The 19,298-nt window shown below is 39.3% G+C and overlaps 2 protein-coding genes across 2 annotated transcripts; both read right to left on the bottom strand.

Moving 5' to 3' along the window:
- Positions 1–1,209: 1,209 nt before the first annotated feature.
- Positions 1,210–2,280, bottom strand: LOC111391326. The gene is made up of 3 exons (XM_023016527.1): positions 2,044–2,280; positions 1,733–1,806; positions 1,210–1,558 (listed from the first exon to the last, which is right to left on the bottom strand). Exons 1-3 carry the CDS (start codon positions 2,278–2,280, stop codon positions 1,210–1,212), a joined length of 660 nt encoding a protein of 219 aa, XP_022872295.1.
- Positions 2,281–10,447: 8,167 nt separating this feature from the next.
- LOC111391322 (zinc finger protein WIP3-like) lies at positions 10,448–13,960 on the bottom strand. Its single transcript, XM_023016524.1, has 2 exons — positions 13,239–13,960; positions 10,448–11,244 (listed from the first exon to the last, which is right to left on the bottom strand). The coding sequence occupies exons 1-2, from the start codon at positions 13,650–13,652 to the stop codon at positions 10,810–10,812; spliced, it is 849 nt and encodes a 282-aa protein (XP_022872292.1). The 5' UTR covers positions 13,653–13,960; the 3' UTR covers positions 10,448–10,809.
- Positions 13,961–19,298: the final 5,338 nt, after the last annotated feature.

Raw genomic sequence — 19,298 nt, 5'->3', positions numbered from 1 at the left:
GACGAACAGTGCCTGCATGGCCCGGGCTCTCAACATGAGCATCTAACTTGAAGGCTTGGTAAAAGACCTCACCAAGCACCTCCAGGAGGCGATGCAGTATGAAGACGCAGTGAGAGAGGCCCGGGCAAGGCCTTGGAAGAGGAGAAGGCGAGGAAGGAAGCCGAGGCCCAGCTGGCCACCGCCAAGGGAGAAATAGAGCGGTCGAAGAAGGAGCTCTATGAAGTGGAGTGTTAGGTGGCTGCTATCACCAGAAGAGTGGATCATGCAAACGAGTATCACCAGCTCACCACGGAGGCTCTGGAGGCCTCAAATAAAGAAAAGGCGAAGCTGAGGTAGATGGTAGATGCCCAAGCTGAGGAGATCACCTCCCTGAGGGAGGAGCTTAAGTTGGCAGGGGAGGTGGTTGTGCAGAACTTGATCAATCACTTTGAAGAGCATCCCTTGTACGACGATTTTGCAAACTTTTGGGCCTCTTGGAGTGCCCAAGGACTATTGGGTTGGCTGAAAGAGGTTCACCCACTCTGGACATATCTTCATTAGAGGCAGAGTTCGGTGGGCCCACTGGAGGTCGACCTGATAGGTTGGCAGCGGATGCTAATAAAGCCCCTGAGGTAGGCGAGACGGAGGTCAGGGTGGAAGATGCCCCAATAGAATAGAGTTAATCAATCTTTGTAATGGCTTCGGCCTCTTTTGTAATCCAATTACAAATGAATGAAATGAAAATTTTTTGTCAAGTATTGTTGCTTCTACTGTGTTGAGCTGTTTACACTTAAGTATATGAATGACAACCACTTAAGTAAACATTAGGCACCTCTTACCAATAACCATTTAATAACAAAAGATCAGATCAATTAACATATTGAAAAATCGAAGTAACAATTTACTAACCGATGTGACAAACAACTGAAGTATCATTACTTAGAGGAGTTACATCACTCTTCACTAAGGCATTTTTAGCACTTAGTAAGATAGGTAAGTTACAAATGAGATCAGATCATGACACACATTTACTAGACAACATTGAGATCGGATCGAAACACAAGCACATCATTGATAGTACTTTCTCAAATGTTTGATGTTCCATTGATGAGGCAGTGCTTTCCCTATCATGTCTTCAATTTCAAAAGTGCCAGGTCAGGATTCCCTGCGGATGTGGTAAGGACCCTCCCAATTCAGTCACAACACTCCGGACCCAGTTGGCTTTGATGATTAGAAGACCCTTCTAAGAACGAGGTCCCCCAGACGAAGAGTCCGATTTCTGACCTTGGAGTTATAATAGCGGGTCATCTTTCTATGATACTTTTCCAAGTTCACCTGGGAGGTATCGCTCATTTCTTCAAGGAGATGGAGTTTGCTCATTTGAGCCTCATCGTTACTGATCTCATTGAAGTGTATTCGACGGTGCGATGGGACTCCTACCTTAACCGGGCTCATGTTCTCGGCTCTGTAGGTCATTGAGAAGGGTGTCTCTCCTGTTGCAGTTCGGCTAGTTGTTCTGATGGCCCAGAGGATGTGGGGAAACTCATCGTCCCAAACCCCCTTCGAGGTGTTAAGCTTCCTTTTCAAGGTATGCTTGATAGTCTTGTTTACTGCCTCAACTTGCCTGTTTGCTTGTGGGTGATGAGGCGTTGAAAAATCTTTTTTTATGCCCAGTTCGTCGCATAAGTCTCGCATTTTCTTGTTGTCGAATTGTTTCCCATTGTCGGACACTAAGGAGTGGAGAATGCCAAACCTGCAAATGATGTTCTTCCAGACAAATGTTTCAGTATTCGCCTCGATGATCTTAGCAAGAGGTTCAGTTTCGACCTACTTGGTAAAGTAGTCAATGTTGACAATGGCGAAAGTCGCGCTTCCTCTTCCTTTTAGGAGTGGACCAATGAAATCGATGCCCCATTTGGCGAACGGCCAAGGGCTGGTTACTACGGAGAGGCTCTGAGAAGGCTGCCTTTGAATATTTGAGAAGCGCTGGCACTTGTCACATTTTTGGACAAACTGGCAAGCATCCCTTTTCAGGGTCGCCCAGAAGTAGCATTGTCGGAGTACTTTGTGTGCCAGAGCTGTTCCTCCGGAGTGATTCCCACAGATTTTCTCATGGATTTCCCTGAGTATATACATGGTCTCTTCGCCTCCTACACATTGGAGAAGTGGCGAGGCGAAGCCTCTTTTGTAGAGAACATCTTCTTGTAGGACGAAGTGTGCAGCCCTTCTTCTTAACTTCCTTGCCTCGCTTCTAGAAGCTGGTAGTGAATGATCCTTTAGATAGGTGATGATGGGTTGCATTCATAATGGGGTGCCTTCTATCCATAGCACCTCGTCGCCTCCGGATAAGGAGGGCTTCGACAAGTGTTCAATGGGGACAACCTTTAGTAGCTCTGAATCCTTACTGCTGGCCAGTTTTGATAGCGCATCTGCATGAGTATTCTCTAGGCGGGGGACTTGAATCAGCTCGAACCTTTCAGAATGAGAAACTAGGTTCAGAACCAATTTTAAGTATGCAACCATGGTACTGTCCTTGGCCACGAAGTTTCCATTGACCTGACTCACTGCAAGCTGAGAATCATTGCTTGCCTAGAGCCATTTGGCCTGCATTTTCTTTGCAAGTCTAAGGCTTGCTAGAAGGACATCATATTCAGGAGCGTTGTTTGAGGTTTTGAAGCCGAACCTTACTCGCAATTTAGCTTGTGGCCTTCGGGGCTTTCCAAGACGATCTTTGACCCGGAGCCAGCCTCTCCTAAGGATCCATCTACGAACAGTTTCCACGTTGGGGGCTCGGCTGTTTCTATTGTAGCCTCCATTTCTGGGGCTTTGGCAAACTCAGCCACAAAATCTACAAGGGCCTGGCCCTTGATGGCATGTCGAGATCTGAATAGTAGGTCGAACTCACTGAGCTCGATCGCCCATTTTAGCAGACGTCCTGATGCGTCTGTTGCAGTACTTGCTTCAATGGGAAGTTGGTGAGAACTTCAATTGAGTGGGCCTGGAAGTATGGCCTCAGTTTCCTTGAGGCTATGATGAGGGTAAGTGCCAGTTCTCCATGTCTGGGTAGCGTGTTTCAGCTGGGAGGAGTGCTTTACTGACATAGTATACTGGCAACTGGTGCTCATTCTCTTCTCTGACTGGGATTGTATTGACCGCCTCGTCTGAGACCGCTAAGTACAGGAGTAGCAATTCTTCTGGTTGAGGTTTGGACAACAGGGACGCCTCTCCTAAGTGCTTCTTCAGCGCTTGGAAGGCTTCTTCGCACTCAGAAGTCCATTGGAACTTCTTTCCTTGCTTCAACACATTGAAGAAGGGTAAGCTCTTATCTGTAGCCCTGGAGATGAAGCGATTGAGTGCGGCTATCCGACCATTGAGGCTTTGGACCTCCTTTAGTTTCTGGGGTGACTTCATTTCAAGCAAGTCCATTATCTTCACTGGTTCGCTTCGATTCCTCTTTGGTTTACAATATATCCCAAAAACTGACTCGAAGCCACTCCAAAGGTGCACTTGAGGAGATTCAACTTCATTTTATATTTTCTAAGTATCTGAAAGGTTTGGTCGAGGCGACTTACATGTTCGTTTGCCTGGAGGCTTTTTACTAGCATGTCGTCCACGTAGACCTCTATGGTTTTGCTAATGAGTTCGGCAAATATCATGTTGACCAGCCTCTGATATGTAGCTCCGACATTTTTCAATCCAAAGGGCATGACTTTGTAGTAGTACAGTCCTCTGTCTGTGATGAATGATGTAGCCTCCTCATCAGGTTGGAACATGGGTATCTGGTTGTACCCTGACTATGTATCCATGAAGCTCAAGAGTTCATGTCTAGCGGTGGAATTCACAAGTTGGTCTATCCTTGGAAGTGGGAAGTTGTCTTTAGGGTATGCCTTATTCAAGTTTGTGAAGTCTACGTACACCCTCCACTTTTCGCTTGGCTTCTTCATCAGGACCGGGTTGGATATCCACTTCGAATAGATGACTTCTCTAATGAAGCCGCTACGGCTAAGCTTGTCTACTTCGTCTTTGAGTGCCTCGTACCACTTCGCGTTGAGGGCACGTCTTTTCTGCCGATGTGGGGTACAGGAGGAGTTGATGTTAAGATGATGGCAACTGATCTTTGGATCTATTCCCACTATGTCTTCATGCTTCCAAGCGAAGAAATCCAAGTTCCTTTTCAGGAAGCTCACCATTTTTTCTTTTGCTTTGGGGGATAGTGCCTTCCCTATTCGCAAGACCTGGCTAGGGTTCTCTGAGTTGGCAGAGAAAGTTTCAAGTTCTTCCATTGGGGTTGTATTTGGCTCAGAGTCAATTATCCGAGGATCTAACTCATCAAGAAGGTGCCCTTCTTCAGGGGCCTCTTTCATGTCGACGTCTTCCTTCTATTCGGAGGTATGCCCTTGTTCAGAGGCGTCGAGCATTTTCACATCCAAATTGGCCTCACTGGCAACTTCAGTTATGATCACGTTAATAGTCGGGGCTCCGATTTTCGCAGAGAGTTTAAGTAACATGCCCTGGAGCCCATCTGGTCACCTCGGACCGTAGCAATCCCATATTCAGCTGGAAATTTCATACACAAGTAGTGGATGAATGTGACAGCCCAAAGATCTTTTAAGGCGGGCCTGCCCAATACTCCTTGGTAGGCCGATCTGTGGTCTACCACCAAGAATTCTATGAAGTATTGGGCCACTAGGAGAACCGAACCCATCTCGACAGGCAAAGTGATCCGCCCCTCGTGGGAATCGTCTGTCTCCAGTAAATTCGAATAGTGGGTCGATCATGAGGACCAGCCCATGTTCAATTTGCATTTTGTCGAAGGTGGAGCCGAACAGTATATTCACCGAACTGCCATTGTCGACGAGCATGCTTTTGAATCCGTTTCTTGCCACTACAGCTCTCACAACCAATGCGTCACAATGGGGGTAGTGAAATCCTTGTGCATCTTCCTGGGAGAAGGCCATCCTGTTGGCCTCTTGGGACTCATTGACAATGTAAGTGGGCATTGGCGGGTCCTTTGCTTCCCTTGTGTAATTCCTTTGGGCGTTTCTAGTGTTGCCACCAATGTGAGGTCCCCCAATGATCATGTCGATCTCCCTGATGATTCGGTCTCCAAAAAATGGGGCCTGATCTCTTTGTCTGGACACTCATCGGTCCCTTGATTTTTTTCTCCGGGGTGACTGCTCTCTATGCCTTCTCTCTCCCCTGTTCGAAAAGAAGGATCTGCGAGGATATTCGTTTCTCCTAGGGGGATGTGGGTCGCTCCGATCTGGGCGTCGAGGAGCATCTCTGCACTCGTTGGTGTCATGCCCATAGAGTTGGTGGAAAGTGCAAAATCTTGCCCCTTCTAAGGGCCTGTTTGACCGCTTCTTCTTCTTTTTATTACTACTCCTCCAGATGGCCCTGCTTCGCCAGGGATATTCTCATACGCCAACACCGGCATTGCATTTAGCGTGGCAGAAGTCAGTGCCTGTCCGGAGGTGGGAGCTATTGTATAACCTGCTTGAGTCCATTGTTGAGTGACAAGGTACGCTGTGGGTCCTCGACCTACCTGCCTTTGAGGCGGAAGGAGTCTCTGCGAGGCACGATTTCGGTGATCAATCATCTCTTCACTGACGATCTCAACTCTCATCATTTCTATCGGCTCGTCATAAGTGGAGGGATTTTTGCTGCACACATCCCTCCAGAACAAAGTGTTCATGTTAAAGCGGCCTTTCAGAGCTGAAAGGGCTTTTCTGTTAGTGACTTGCTCGCAGTACGTGATTTCTTCTGTAAACCTGGTGAGATAGCTTTTCAGCGTCTCTCCAGGGGCCTATCTCATATCTTGTAGGCGTTGCACTGAGGCCTCTTTTTCTCTGTGTGAGAGGTACTGATTCAAGAATGCCTTCTTCAAATCTAGCCAACTCCTAATGCTCAGGGGAGGAAGTCTGTTGTACCACACTTCAGCAGCTCCGCCCAGGATTAGGTGGAAGGCTCTACATTTCAAAGCAGGGGGGCTCCCCTGGGACTAATCTGTGTCATATACTTGGTGAGGTACTTCTCCGGGTTCCCCTTTCCTTCATACTTGGGGATTTTAGGGGGCATGAAATTCGCAGACATTGGGAAGCTTCGAATTTTCCTTGAGAAAGGGAGGTTATCATCATAGTCATCAATTTCATAGGATCGACAAGGCCCATCTGACCCTTCATCATCTTGAATGTTCTGGGGAGGTGGAGGTGCTTTTCCTCGACTGCCCCAATCAACTAAGTCCATTCTCTCCTTCCTATTTCTAGGAGGAGGAGGTGCTTGTTCTTGCTCTTATTCTTGCCAAACTGATCTTCGCACTGAGCGGACCCTATTACTAGGGTCCTACCATATTCGGTCGAAGACGCTGACTGACATTTGTGCTTCATATTCTTGAGGGAAATTGTTCCCCAATCGTGGTTCTACTGGTTGGCTCCCTTGCACATAGGATGTGGCTTCCGCACCCTCTTCTCTTTCAATGGGACGTTCTCTGTGCTGGCTCACATGGCCTCGGGAACGAGATACAGGGCTTCCTGAACTGGGTAAGACCCTTGGGGCATTTGAGAGCACTGGTGACCTCGGGCTTGCATGAGAAGTTCATGAATCGCCATATTCTGGGCTGCGGTGTCTCTCATGCCCGTAGCTATTTGAGTCATTCCTTCAGTGAGCATGGCTGTTCTTTCACCTCGACGACGCCGGTGATAGGGTCTCTGGTGAGTGATACTGTTACGAAACACCTCTTTTTCAGAGGCCTCTCTCATAGGGTTCTCGTTTTCATGGCTGAAACTCATCTTATCTCATTTTTCAAGGGTGATAAGAACTTGGATTATAACTCGACTTTGCTCTTTTTCAAGAACGTGCCTTTTTCAGGGTAGGTCACTAGTTTTCCGGTGGTTTCTCCGATGGAGAATGCAGAACTTTGGAAGGGAAGTTTCCTACAGACGGCGCCAATCTATTGATCTCGTAAATTGGACCCTCCACGTGGCCAACCGATAGCTACTCCACGTATTCTTCTCTGCGCACAATCAATGCACGGTCAAATGCACACGGTCAGGACAAGCGGGGACGACGGCAGCCGCATACACTCCGACGGTCAAGTTAGCCCCAGGTGATCAGAACAATACCAAGGTTGTGCAAAAGGGTGGGGAGGAAAATATATATTTACTTGTTATGGAGAGCTAAGTTGTAAGAGTTTCATTACCTTTGTCTCTTGTCAAGCCTTGGCTATTTATAGTTGAGGAGAACCGTTAGATGTGGGACACATGTATGCATCTGACGGTGTGAAGCGTTTGCTCATAGGTGTCAATCAGCCGCGTCTATAGAGTGGGCGGGTAATTACTTTTCCCTAGTTGAGTTGACATAAAGTTGATATGTCACATCAACTAGGCTCATGGAGACGTCAAATCAATTAAACCTTGGGGGCAGAAAGGATCTTGATACAGATCTCTTTCTGAAATTGGCGGCGGATCCTCTGACAGAAAACCTCAGAATGTACTGCGCCTCGGCTTCAGGGGCCAGGACGCTTCGATCGGTTCAGAAGTTTGTCTGTGCCTCGTAGTGCGTTAGCAGATCGACAACATTGGTGGTGGCGTCACTTCGGAACCACTTCTGATGGGTGTTGAACACCTCGGATAACGCGGTGATAGACTTTTCAAAGTGGTTCAGATAGGCGTGTAACACTTATCATTTCTTTGGATTTTAGGGATTTGCTCCTATTGCTTGATCGTTAATCATTACGCAATCGTTCCTAACATACATTGCCAGAACCCGAACATCATTGTCTCATGTCAGAAAGTTGCTCCCACACCCCATTTTGGAGTGTTCTTGACCGTTGATTTGTCATTGTGTGCTGGAACTTGCTCATGTGTACGCGAGTGGATAAGACATCTATTGTCCGCGTGACCCTAATTGAAAACAAAGTCAACAAGGTCCTTTGCTTTTGTAGATTTTTTGATGAAAAATATTATTTCTGCATTAAAACTAAGGAGTGTTAATTTTAATTCATTAAGATAATATGTATACCAACAAAATGTTTAATCTTTTTGAAAAGGAGCTAACAGGATGTGTTGTTGAAGATGAAGTGTGTAGAGATTGAAAAAGGTCGACAAAGAATATACAAACTCCGATATAATTCTCATACATTTGATGTTTCTTTTATACAAGGTATAATGGTTTGGAAGACTTCTCATTCTTTGTTGACAAATTACTTCTGTCATTAGTTGTCACAATCCATTTTCTTGCTTTCTTAGTCATCCTCTTCAATATGAATCATGTTGGTATGCTAGTGATATTATTCAAATCAAACACCTTTAAAGCAATGCCAATGTAAAATTTCCCAATGAGTAAAATAACTTGCATGAACAAGAAACATCAAATGTAAGAGGAATATATTGGAATTTGTATATACTTTGTTGACATTCATCAATTGCTTCACAAGTATAAAATTTATAATCTCTACACACTTCTTCCATCTTTACTTTAATACGGTGGTTAACTCTTTTCCAAAAAGATTAAACCTTTTGGTGGTGTACATATTAATTGCATGAATTAAAACACCTCTTTACTTTAGTGCACAAATAATATTTTCATCAAAGGTTCTACAAAAACAATGGACCTCATTAGATTTGTACACCATGACAAGAAAACTGATAAAATGCACTCTGCCGAATTGCATTATATTTTAATATAATTAAGGTGTCGGTAAAATGAACAATATGGAAGAAAAAAGAAAAAGAAAAGAAAAGTAATTATAACGTCTAAAGTAACAGGAAATCTGAAAGAGAAGAATAAAAGCACTAGATAAAAGTTTATAAAAATAAATAAATCAATAAAAGAAAATTTAGGATTAGGCTAAAAACTCGATTTTTTCTCAATTTCATTTTTGTCTGAACATTTCATCAATCTCAAACTTTTCAACTACAACTTCATCAACTTTTTTCCGCACAATGAACCCACATACGTCCCTGCGCACTATTAAGAGACTTCTTGTTAGAAGTTACGGCAAGCTCTCAAGAATACAAGCACTCAAACCCAAAAAATATTTACAAAAACAAAAATTTATTCTATCATCCAAACTTGGTTTGCTTACTTTTCTCATGCCATCTCCTTCATATAGTCATATTCGGTTCAATATCGCCAAGTAATTTCAGTGTACAATAATTCTAGTGTAAAGCAATTGTTGGAAAAATGAGTAAATGGCTCACTTTTGGCAAAATTTTCGGTGGGATCCGTTATTCCAATTTGGAAGATTAAAGTTGATCCGTGTTCTCCTCCGTGAAAGCATCAAAACTATATATTTACTTGCTAAAATTGATGAATGAATGAATAAGAAATTGAAACTCAAAGTTGATCATTGGAAGATGGTTTAAATGAGAAAAAATTGAGTTTGTCCCACATAAGAAAAATATGAAAGCGAGAACCACTTTAAATATGGTTGCACATTGGAATTATGTAATCATATGTAGCATAGAGGCTCTCTCCACGTGCATGCGCAGGGGGTTTAAATCACATATTGAAATTGCTTTCGGACCTTGAAATTGTATGCGGGCGCGACCTGCGTACACAAATGCCGAACTGAATGAAGCAAAAAATTGGCCTGTTTGGAGTGTCTATATTTTGTAATTTTTTGCTTTCTCCAACTGACCTTCAAGTTTTCGAAAACTGCCAAAATTCCCAGAAATTGAATCAATTCCAATGTTTATTGCTATGAGGTTAATAGGCAAATTTAATCTTATATTAAGTCTCATTTCCAGCAATTCTAACCACAAGAATAGTCACCAGGAAATTATTGTCAGCATACACATGAAAATATTTTGCAAATTAGTGTTGTCTGTATACATAATCTATTGCATTTCCAACATTGTCTTGTTGGTGATATTGTTCGAATACAAACTCAGTTCCCCCAAGTAGTATCTGTAGTGCTCAAATTCTAAGGGTTTTACCGTTGTATTCTAGTAAACGGACACTCGAATTAGACCTCAAGCACTTACGGTGAGATGACGAATATGTTTTAAGGAAACTGTATTCGCACAGGCCTCGGGTTGAAAATTTATCTGCTATTTATTTATTTTGCGATTAAACTTTGCAATTTATTCTTGTAGATTTATTTATTTAGCCTTTATTCGTGTGATTCATATAATTTGCAATTTTATTATGTTATCATTCTATTTATGTTTATTAAAATTAATCTGCGTTAATTTCTGTTTATGTTAAAAATAAAAAAAATCTTAAAAAAATTATTGTAATTTCAGTATGTATAAGTGCAAAATTGGTATGTGAAAATACGGTATATATGAAATGGGTAAAATAATATGTGCAAATACAGTTAAATGCATATATGGTAGGCAACAAATACGGTAAACTGCTTACAAATACGATATGCTCAAAATCGATATCTAAACTATATATAAGGTACGTGATAATTCGATTTCATTAACATCGCTCTATTCCAATAGCAAATTCTAGATATAGCTGTTTTTAAGAACGGAAAAGAGAGCCGCAATGATACATTAATGATTAAAACGTAATACATTAGACCCGTTGAGATCACAAGACAGCAATGAAGCCGACAAATTTTCTGCGCCAACATAGAAGAAAATTCATCTGCTTCATGACTTCATCGTAATCTCCTTATTCCAAATACAAATCAAAAACCATCACCACCTAGCTAGTGCTCCCCGATCAAACCATCCCTACACACTTCCTGCAACTATCTATAGGGTAGAAAATTGTTTGTTACTGTGCACAGCCGTGGGCGAATCCTGCAACTCACACGTAGAATGTCTGTAGAAAACGGACACAACACAACATGGACAATTTAAAGTATCATAATTCTCATGCATTTTCATCTTCAGAGCCACCAGTAACACATTCTTTTTCATCTTCAAACCCTTCAAGAGAAGGATATGGAGAGTGACCCTTCCCAAAAGATCTAACATGGTCCTTGAGTGATCTTTTATGTTTAAAATCAGAGCCACAGGTGCAGTACCATAGTTTTCCACAGTTTTTCTCGTGTGTCCTCCAATCTCCTTTGACTGCAAAAGATTTTGCACATTTTCTGCACATAAATGGCTTGGTCCCGTGCTTTCTTTTGTAGTGACTCTGAAGTGTTCTGAAGTCCTTCAACGGCTTTGCACGAGGATGGTTGATGTTGTTCTTGCAGCCTTGAGCACAACAGTAGCAGGGAAGCCTCAGCATTGCTGCTGGTTGTGTTCCTCTCAGAGATTCCGGTCCTTTCCTATATTCAGAACCATGCCCCCACATGTGCATCTGTATTTTTAAAGGAATAATTATCAGTATTTTTCTCATGAACCTAATTATCTTAGCTTGTACATTGATTATTAAGCATCAACTTTTATCAAAATCTATTAAAAAAATTGATTTTATCAAAATTTACTAAAAAATTAATTTTAATCCCCACCAAACACGGTCAGTCTTGAGCAAATAAGTTCATTAAGCAACGGAAAATAATGATGGATTATCTAAATTGAGTATGACTCCGAGGAAATGAATGAAGGTATTTGACATCCAAGCACACACGAGCAGGGGTGGAGCTGAGGGACCAAATTTTTTTAATAATAGGCTGATACAAGAAAAAATCCATCAATATTTTTTTTACCTAAAAAAATAGCACATGAGGAATAATAGTACACTAGGATAATTCGAACATTTGTTTCTTAAGTTCTTAAAAAGAACAAATTTATTTATTTCCGTTTTATCTTTAATAATCTCGTGTGCAAGTTGACTCTTATATTTTTATCAAAAGTTGACATGTTTCATAAAGGGTTACTTGAGTGTATAACCTTATCTGCTTTGATGTAATGTTCATCTATATCACCTAAAAAATTTAAACTATTCAAGAGGAATTCCAGGAGGATAAGGTGAGACAACAACAGATTCATGTTCAAATAGGAATGAATGTATTGACACCTTGCTGTGATATGTAGAGATAAATTCATATGGATCCCAATGATAAGGTATATATTCTTATAATATAGTTAAAACTTTTGTTTGAAAGGAAAATCATAGTTTGGCATTAATTTTGTGGTTAACCTGCCATACAATCACAGCTGAATTATAGGCAAATGTGGAAACTTGTATACGTGTAGTTTATGTTTGATACACGATGTTAGGAGTGTGAAGTATAACTACGAATAATTTTTCTCCTTTAGTTATGTCCAAAATGATATAGCTCTACATACCAAATATGCTAGAATAATACTCAGTGGTAGTGTGCAAGTTGGAAGATGAAATAATTGGTGCGATTAACATCATTTTATTATGTTGAAATAGACCTAGCCTGGATGATATGATCATTGTGAAATTACATGGTAAAAAATCTTGACATTTATCCAAGGTAAAATCATAAATTAAATTAGTCATTCTCTCAATACACTTAATGATGCATATTTTTCTTTAGTTGATCCCATAAATTTTTGAAAGCAATTTAAAGATTATTATCAGCCGAACCACAATTTGCACCATCACCATGCACCATTTGTGGATCTGCTATTTGTGAGTATGAGGAAATTTCTAAAAAGATTTACTTTTTCTTCATATTGAATGATTGTGGTTAATTTACCAGCGCATAATTGATTAACAATCAATTACGGAAAATAGAACGATTAGTTCCTAAGTATTTATTGTAGGATCCATTGGTTCAGATGATAAGAATTGTCAAGCATTGTAAATTTAAATCCAGCAAATTTTTTCCCAATTTGTATTATTTCTTTTTAACATTCAAAATCAAGTGAAAAATCTCCAAAATACAACTTTTCAAAGTTATCAATATTGAGACACGATTTTTAAACGTTATCAAAATGTGTAATCGTATAAAAGGCAATCCGATTCCGACATCTACTGATATATGATTAACCCGATTAGACTTCACCATGTTTCTGAGGGTAATAGAGCTACGATATCATCTCTCTCGTTTTGTTATAGCCAAAACAAAGTAGCAAAAATGACTTTCGCCTTGTTGAAGGAAATTAAAACCAACGATTATATTCCCCGAATGAAAGAACTGAACTGTAAATAATGGTAAACATTTTTATTAATAAAACAAAAAGGAGAAAATAAAATAGACCTGAAAAAGACAAATCCAGAAAGGATAGAACACCTCCTATATCCAGTTGAAATTTATGGTCCAAAAAAGACAGATATTTTGTATAAAGTTAAGAAATCTTCTCTAAGAGATCAAAAAGTCATCATCCAAATTTTGTACATGCATGAATATTCAAAATCTAATAGTATTGTTTACTAACCTGCATGTTGTTGTACCTATTGAAGGTCTTGTTGCATATGTTACAAGAAAACTGCATAGGTCCAACAAGAATCTGTGCTGGTGTTGGGATCCAAAATCTCCTCTGATCACTACTGTTGAAACCGCAAGCAGTAGAGCTCTTCTTTTCATTTTTCTCTTTAAAACTGTAGGGTTTAGTTTCAGTATCGAAATTAGCTCCCATATTAGGCAACCCTATGTGAAGAGACACTGTCACTTTTTCCATCTTTTCCTCCTTTTTCGCTCCATCACCATCTTCATCTTCTTCTTCATATTTCACTGTTTTTTCCTCTTTGAATCTGCTAAGAAGAGGCAAGCATTTGATAGTTTCGTATATATTGTATTCTTCTTTTGGGGGTTGCTCTTGATAATACAGAGGATATTTCAAGAAACTCATGGGGTTATTGAATTGATCGATATAACTGGCTGTGTGATGGATGAAGAAGAAGAAGGTGGACAAAGTAATGGCTAGATCCAAATTCAATGAAAGTTGGAGTCTGATAAAAGCACAAATTTATATCTTGTATGGGGCAGTTAATTTGTTATGCCTATCACATGAGGAGAATTCGTTCAATTTTCTCTTCCAAGCTGGTTCATATTTAGACTTGGTGTGGGAAAGCATGAACCAAAGGTTGAATTAGGAGTGTTGTTTGGTGTATCTTTTTGGAAACTTTTTGCCATCTTTCTTTTCTCCCCATTGAAGAGAGAGAGAGAGAGAGAGAGAGAGAGAGAGAGAGATTAGTGGTGGGGTTGAGGGAGAATGACATGCAATGAAACTATGTGGTTTAACTTGGACGAAGAGAATCCTAGAATAATCTTACATATCAAACTGTCAGTATCGTTTACTTATTTGTCAGGGTGTAGTATTTAGTGCATTAATTAGGGCTAATGAAACTTGTTGGAATTGAAACAAAATATAATTTACAAATTTAAGAGGGTAAAAACCTAAAAATGGTCCTTGACTTCTGGTGTCATTGGCATTTGGGTCCGCATTATTTTCTTTGGTGTATGGATTCCAACCTTCAAATTTAGTTGGAAAAAGAAAAAGAATTTCCCCCTCCTCTCCCAGTAATCTTGTGTACACTTCATAGCTAATTAATTATACTTCTATCGATTCAGTAGAAAATTGATCTTACATCATGAGATTAACAAGCCTTCCACTGATAAATATTCAACTAATAGTCATAGATGTACATGAAAATATTGTGTTCTTTATAATTAGCATAAAACATATGTATTATTTTATCAAAAAAGAATGTATATGGAGTAGTTATTGTGGAATTTCACCCGCATGAATAGAAAATACTCCTCAGGGTCCCAAAAACTATGGAAACTGGGGAAAAGCTTATGGTATTGTTGGGACCACACTGCATTTAGTCAATCCTAAAGGGGAAAAAGGAAAGCAAATATAAAAGAAAAATTCGATTCAGATAAGAAATAATATAAAACAAAAAAGCTTTTGTTAGATTTTTCTTGAGAGGTAAAAGTTTCAACTTTTCACACGTTGGATTAAGCTTTTACAACTATTGTGTCTGATAAGAGTTTTTATTTTTTATGGAAAGGTTGCTCATTTGAGTCTTTTTTAAATCTGAAGAGTGACACTTCAATCAATGTAAATGAGCCTCATTTTCATAAGAAAATGAAAATGAAAATTTCGACGACATTATAAGATCGACTATTGCTGCAAAGAGCCATTCTCCTTGGATTAAGCATACAATAAAGGCATTTCCAGCCCGTGTTAGTATTATCTTGGCATCTGGCACAAATTTTTGCTCAAGGTGAGATCATTAAACAGGATTGTGCATCCACAACCTCATCAAAAAACTCAAAACATTAAAGAAAATATACATTATTTATTTATTTAAATTCAATCTTTATAGTTCCTACCTCACAATGTAAACAAAATTAGTTTTATCAAATGCTTGACAAATTCGCAACATTCATCAATAGTAAGAGGTGGTGGGCTTAAATTTATTTTCTTTGTCTACTCTAATATCATGTTAGCTAGAAAATCCATATTGATGACGAATCATTAGTGTCAGTTCACACAAAAAACCTAGCTCATTAGCTATCTAATAATAATGCTTTATAAAGATGGTTACACAAATACTATATGCTAATGCTAATTAAGCTACCTAGAAATTACCTTTTGTGACACTTAATAGTGCAAATCATTGCCAAAGGTCTCATTATTAAGAGGCTAATGGATACATTTAAAGTGAGCTTAATTAGCTAGATTAAACTAACCGACAAGAAATAATGCAGCCGGATTTTCAGGAAATACAAAAAGACACTGCTCCCCTGCTCTCAATCTCTCAATCTATGTTTCTTTAACTTTTTCTTGTTGGGTATTATTAGGACTGTGCAAGATTCTCTTCTATGTCCTCCTTTTCCACCTTTAGATTCAAAATCTTAATTTTTCTCTTATTGTTTTCTTTCTTTCTTTCTTTCTTTCTTTTCATACAACCATTTGGATACTAAACATTTTTTATGGTCTTTTCTATTGACCTAGCTAAGCTTAAAAATGTTACATGTAGAAAGTTTTAAAAAAATTACTTTTTATTTTGTTTTGTGAAATATATGCAAAGATTTTTGTAATATGCAGTGTACGTTTGGTTATTTTTTTTATCAGTTTTTTGACCGTTGTTTCCCTAAGTCAACCGTCATTTTTGACTTCTTCTCTCACATGTAGGATTCACTTTTCTTTCTAATGATTAAAAAATCAATTCTCATGATCAATACCGAACAAAGCCTTCGATTTGGTCTTGTTTTCCATTTTAGTACCACAACTAAAAATTCAAAATACTCTGTAAAATAAATTTCACATTACGACTTTATAAAAATAAGGTCCAATCCTCGTTTAAGAATTTTTTTTTATCAAAATATAAGTAAGCAAGCACCGAATTGTATCATCTAGAAGTAATCAAGGGAACTTGATCCCTTAGCTGAATTAAATGATATTGGGCAATTTATCATTTAATAAAATAAAAAAAGAATTAAGTCATATTTATATAAAGGGCAAATAAACTGTCATTAGAGATGGCAATGGGCCACTTGGCTCGACCCTTAAACTGAGGAGCTTAGCTCATTCTTCACTATAAATGAATTGAATATTCCATATTCACAACTTGTCTCAAACAAGAGATAGAAACAAGTATAAAATTATTTATAGATATTTACGGAGTAACATGAAACTCAAAATTAGAATGTAGCCAATACTCCCAAATCAAAAGGGGAATTGATCTATGGTGGTTCGATAAAAATGAGCTAAGCTCAAGCTTGGCTCGTGCTCAAGAGCTCGGCCCATGAGTTTGTGCGCCGAGCCTAGCCCGCGAGCTCAGTATTTTTACTTTTTATTTTTTTTTTTGAAAATTTTCAAACTTTTCTTCACATTTTTTAAAAGCACTCGGCTCGTGAACTTTTGGCTTGTGGGCCGCTCGCGAACTCGACGAGCCGAGCTCGTTGGCTCCTACCCTGCTCGGCTCATGCTCAAGCTCGTACTCACGAGCTGAGCTTTAACAAGTCGAGCCGATGAGCCGCTCGCCCCATTTGACATTCCTAACTGTCAATCAGTTATAACAAAATATATAGTTTCGAACACTCAACCCAACATACATGTTAGTGGGAAATGAATATGCCCCCAGGGCACATCTCCAAGTGGTAAAAGGGGAGGGTGGAGAAATCCAACTTTGCTTGAGGCTGCTGCATCAAGGATTCGAATCCTGAAATATGGATTTGGCTCTTGGGTAAGTGCAAGTGTACAAGCAGCCTTCCACCCTGTACCCTTGGAGGCATAACCTGCGATTTACCTCCCTCACGATGCTCCAAAGTAGAGGTGGTGGGGGACCCTTAAAGTTAGGGTTTAACCTTTAGTGGGAAATGAATATATTTATGCTTATATACGTATGTGTGGAGGGGTGGGGGTTGGTATCAAGGTGTCACATCCCTTACCTGCATTATTTTTTTCTATAGTGGCCTCGTTTGTCATATTTTCAATTGTGAGTCAACTTGCAGAAAAACGATCCCTCATGACAATACTTTAGAATTTACAATTATAATTGAAAAGTGTGAAAAAATTATGTAATATTTCTTGTAGAACACTCACAGACCTTTCTATAATTTCAACAAGAAAATAATAACTTTTACTCAGCATTTTTTTTTTTTTTTTTTTTTTTTTTTTTACAAGGTGTCCTATTCTAGACTAATCCTTGGGTCTGTGATCCGGCCCCTCTTCACACAGTCCGGTTAATCGCAGGATGTGCCTCCAACTGGCCAGGGTCCTAGCGCTCCCCACCTGGTCTGGCAAAGTGCCAAGCAAGCCAATCCAAGTTGCACCTTGCCTTCCAAGAATAATCCTTGCCTTCCAAGTTCCCACTTGCCTTCCAAGAATAAATCCTTGCCTTCCAAATGTTCCCTTGCCTTCCAAGAATAAATCCTTGCCTTCCAAGAGCCCCATGTTTCGAACTCACGACCTCTGCTCTGCCAGGTTTGACAGCGTCCGTCCTTTGCCAGTGGAGAAGTGCCCTGGGGGGCTAAAACTGTGTAGGGTAAACTTTTTGCAGGCAGCTCCTGGTGAAATTGAAGCTAAACACGTTTTCTCACTGAATTTATTAATTAAATTTTTGTTATGTTATGGCTGCTACAGTCTACAGATATATTAAATTAAACTACAAGCACGAGCTGACAGCATATTTTCAAAGTCAAGGCAAACTTTATTATTTATAAAAATTGGGAAGAAAGTTACCTATACTGAGTCAATGCATGCAAATTCTAACATTTCGGCACTCTTTTTCTCTTCACAATGTGAATACAGAGATCGCATTCTTGTCTGTGCGACTCATCATTATTGCAGGAATTCATCAAAGTATTGGTTCACACGTTTTTGTTATCTATACACTGAATTGGACTTGGAAATTAAAAATCAAGCTTGACTAAAATGGGCCACATAGATTTTTGTTTTTAAACCTGAAATTTTGTATTTTCATTTTTGGTATATGAAGCTTCTAATCAATAAGTTTTTGTGAACTAGAAATATTAACTTGACATGAAGTGCATATGTAATGATCAATTATGTGAGCCACAATGGAGAGTATTATTAAAACATTACATAATTAAAAGTATGTTATGTTTTAATTTGTATTGGCTATTTTTTAGACAAAATGATTGTTATAAAACAGTTACAAAAGTCAATGAGTCTTTTGGGATATTGTATAAAAGAACTAGGAGTCTTTGGGTTCGAGTATGGACATGGAGAAAGAGTCATCGGAATTATGTTAGCATGTCACTAAACTGATGCTCGTGCATCCAAAACAGAATTATTGTTGCCCGGCTGTCACTTGAGGAGAAACCTTAGTTGTGATTTTTGAGAGTCCTATCAATTCTATACTACCCCAATACCTCTTTACTATAGATACACAAGCCTCAATTCGTGAAAATGAATGGTTGATCGCCACCTTCATTACATCCTTTGGAGATCAACAATAATTCGAAACCTTGTGATCAATCAATCACAAGTTGGGAAAAACATCAAAATCATATAATTCAAAACACCCACTTCCCAAGACATAATTAGGAAGGCATTTTCTCAATAGTTTTCAGAGGTTGTTGGAGATTGGAGGAGGTTGGACCATAAGCAAAGGCTGAATACAAGAACAATGTGTTCTTAGTGATCCACAGAAGATAAACAGTTTCAAGAGATCGAGACTATGTGTGGGTGAACAACGTTCCAACGTGTCTTGGAGATTGCAATAATTATATCAACAAGTCTACTAGGTTTTATAGGCTAGATTATATTGTGAGTTCTTATTGCCTATAGTGGAAGTCACTATTTTGGTGCCGAAATTTTTAATTCGAAGAAGGATTTTCTCCGTCAATAAAGCTTATGTTATTTATTGCTTTATGACAATTCAACAAAGGATAAATTGACTTAACTGACTAAATATCTAGAACAATTAAAATATGACTTGTTGCTTTTAAATTGATAATTTTAACTTTGTGTTATTCACCTATTCATCCTCTCTAAATGATTTTAGGGTTGAACTAG

Source organism: Olea europaea, unplaced genomic scaffold (genome assembly GCF_002742605.1).
Source record: "Olea europaea var. sylvestris unplaced genomic scaffold, O_europaea_v1 scaffold775, whole genome shotgun sequence".
Taxonomy (NCBI): Eukaryota; Viridiplantae; Streptophyta; class Magnoliopsida; order Lamiales; family Oleaceae; genus Olea; species Olea europaea.
The sequence above is the reverse complement of the archived record's forward strand: the minus strand, read 5'-3'. Positions and strand labels throughout refer to the sequence as shown.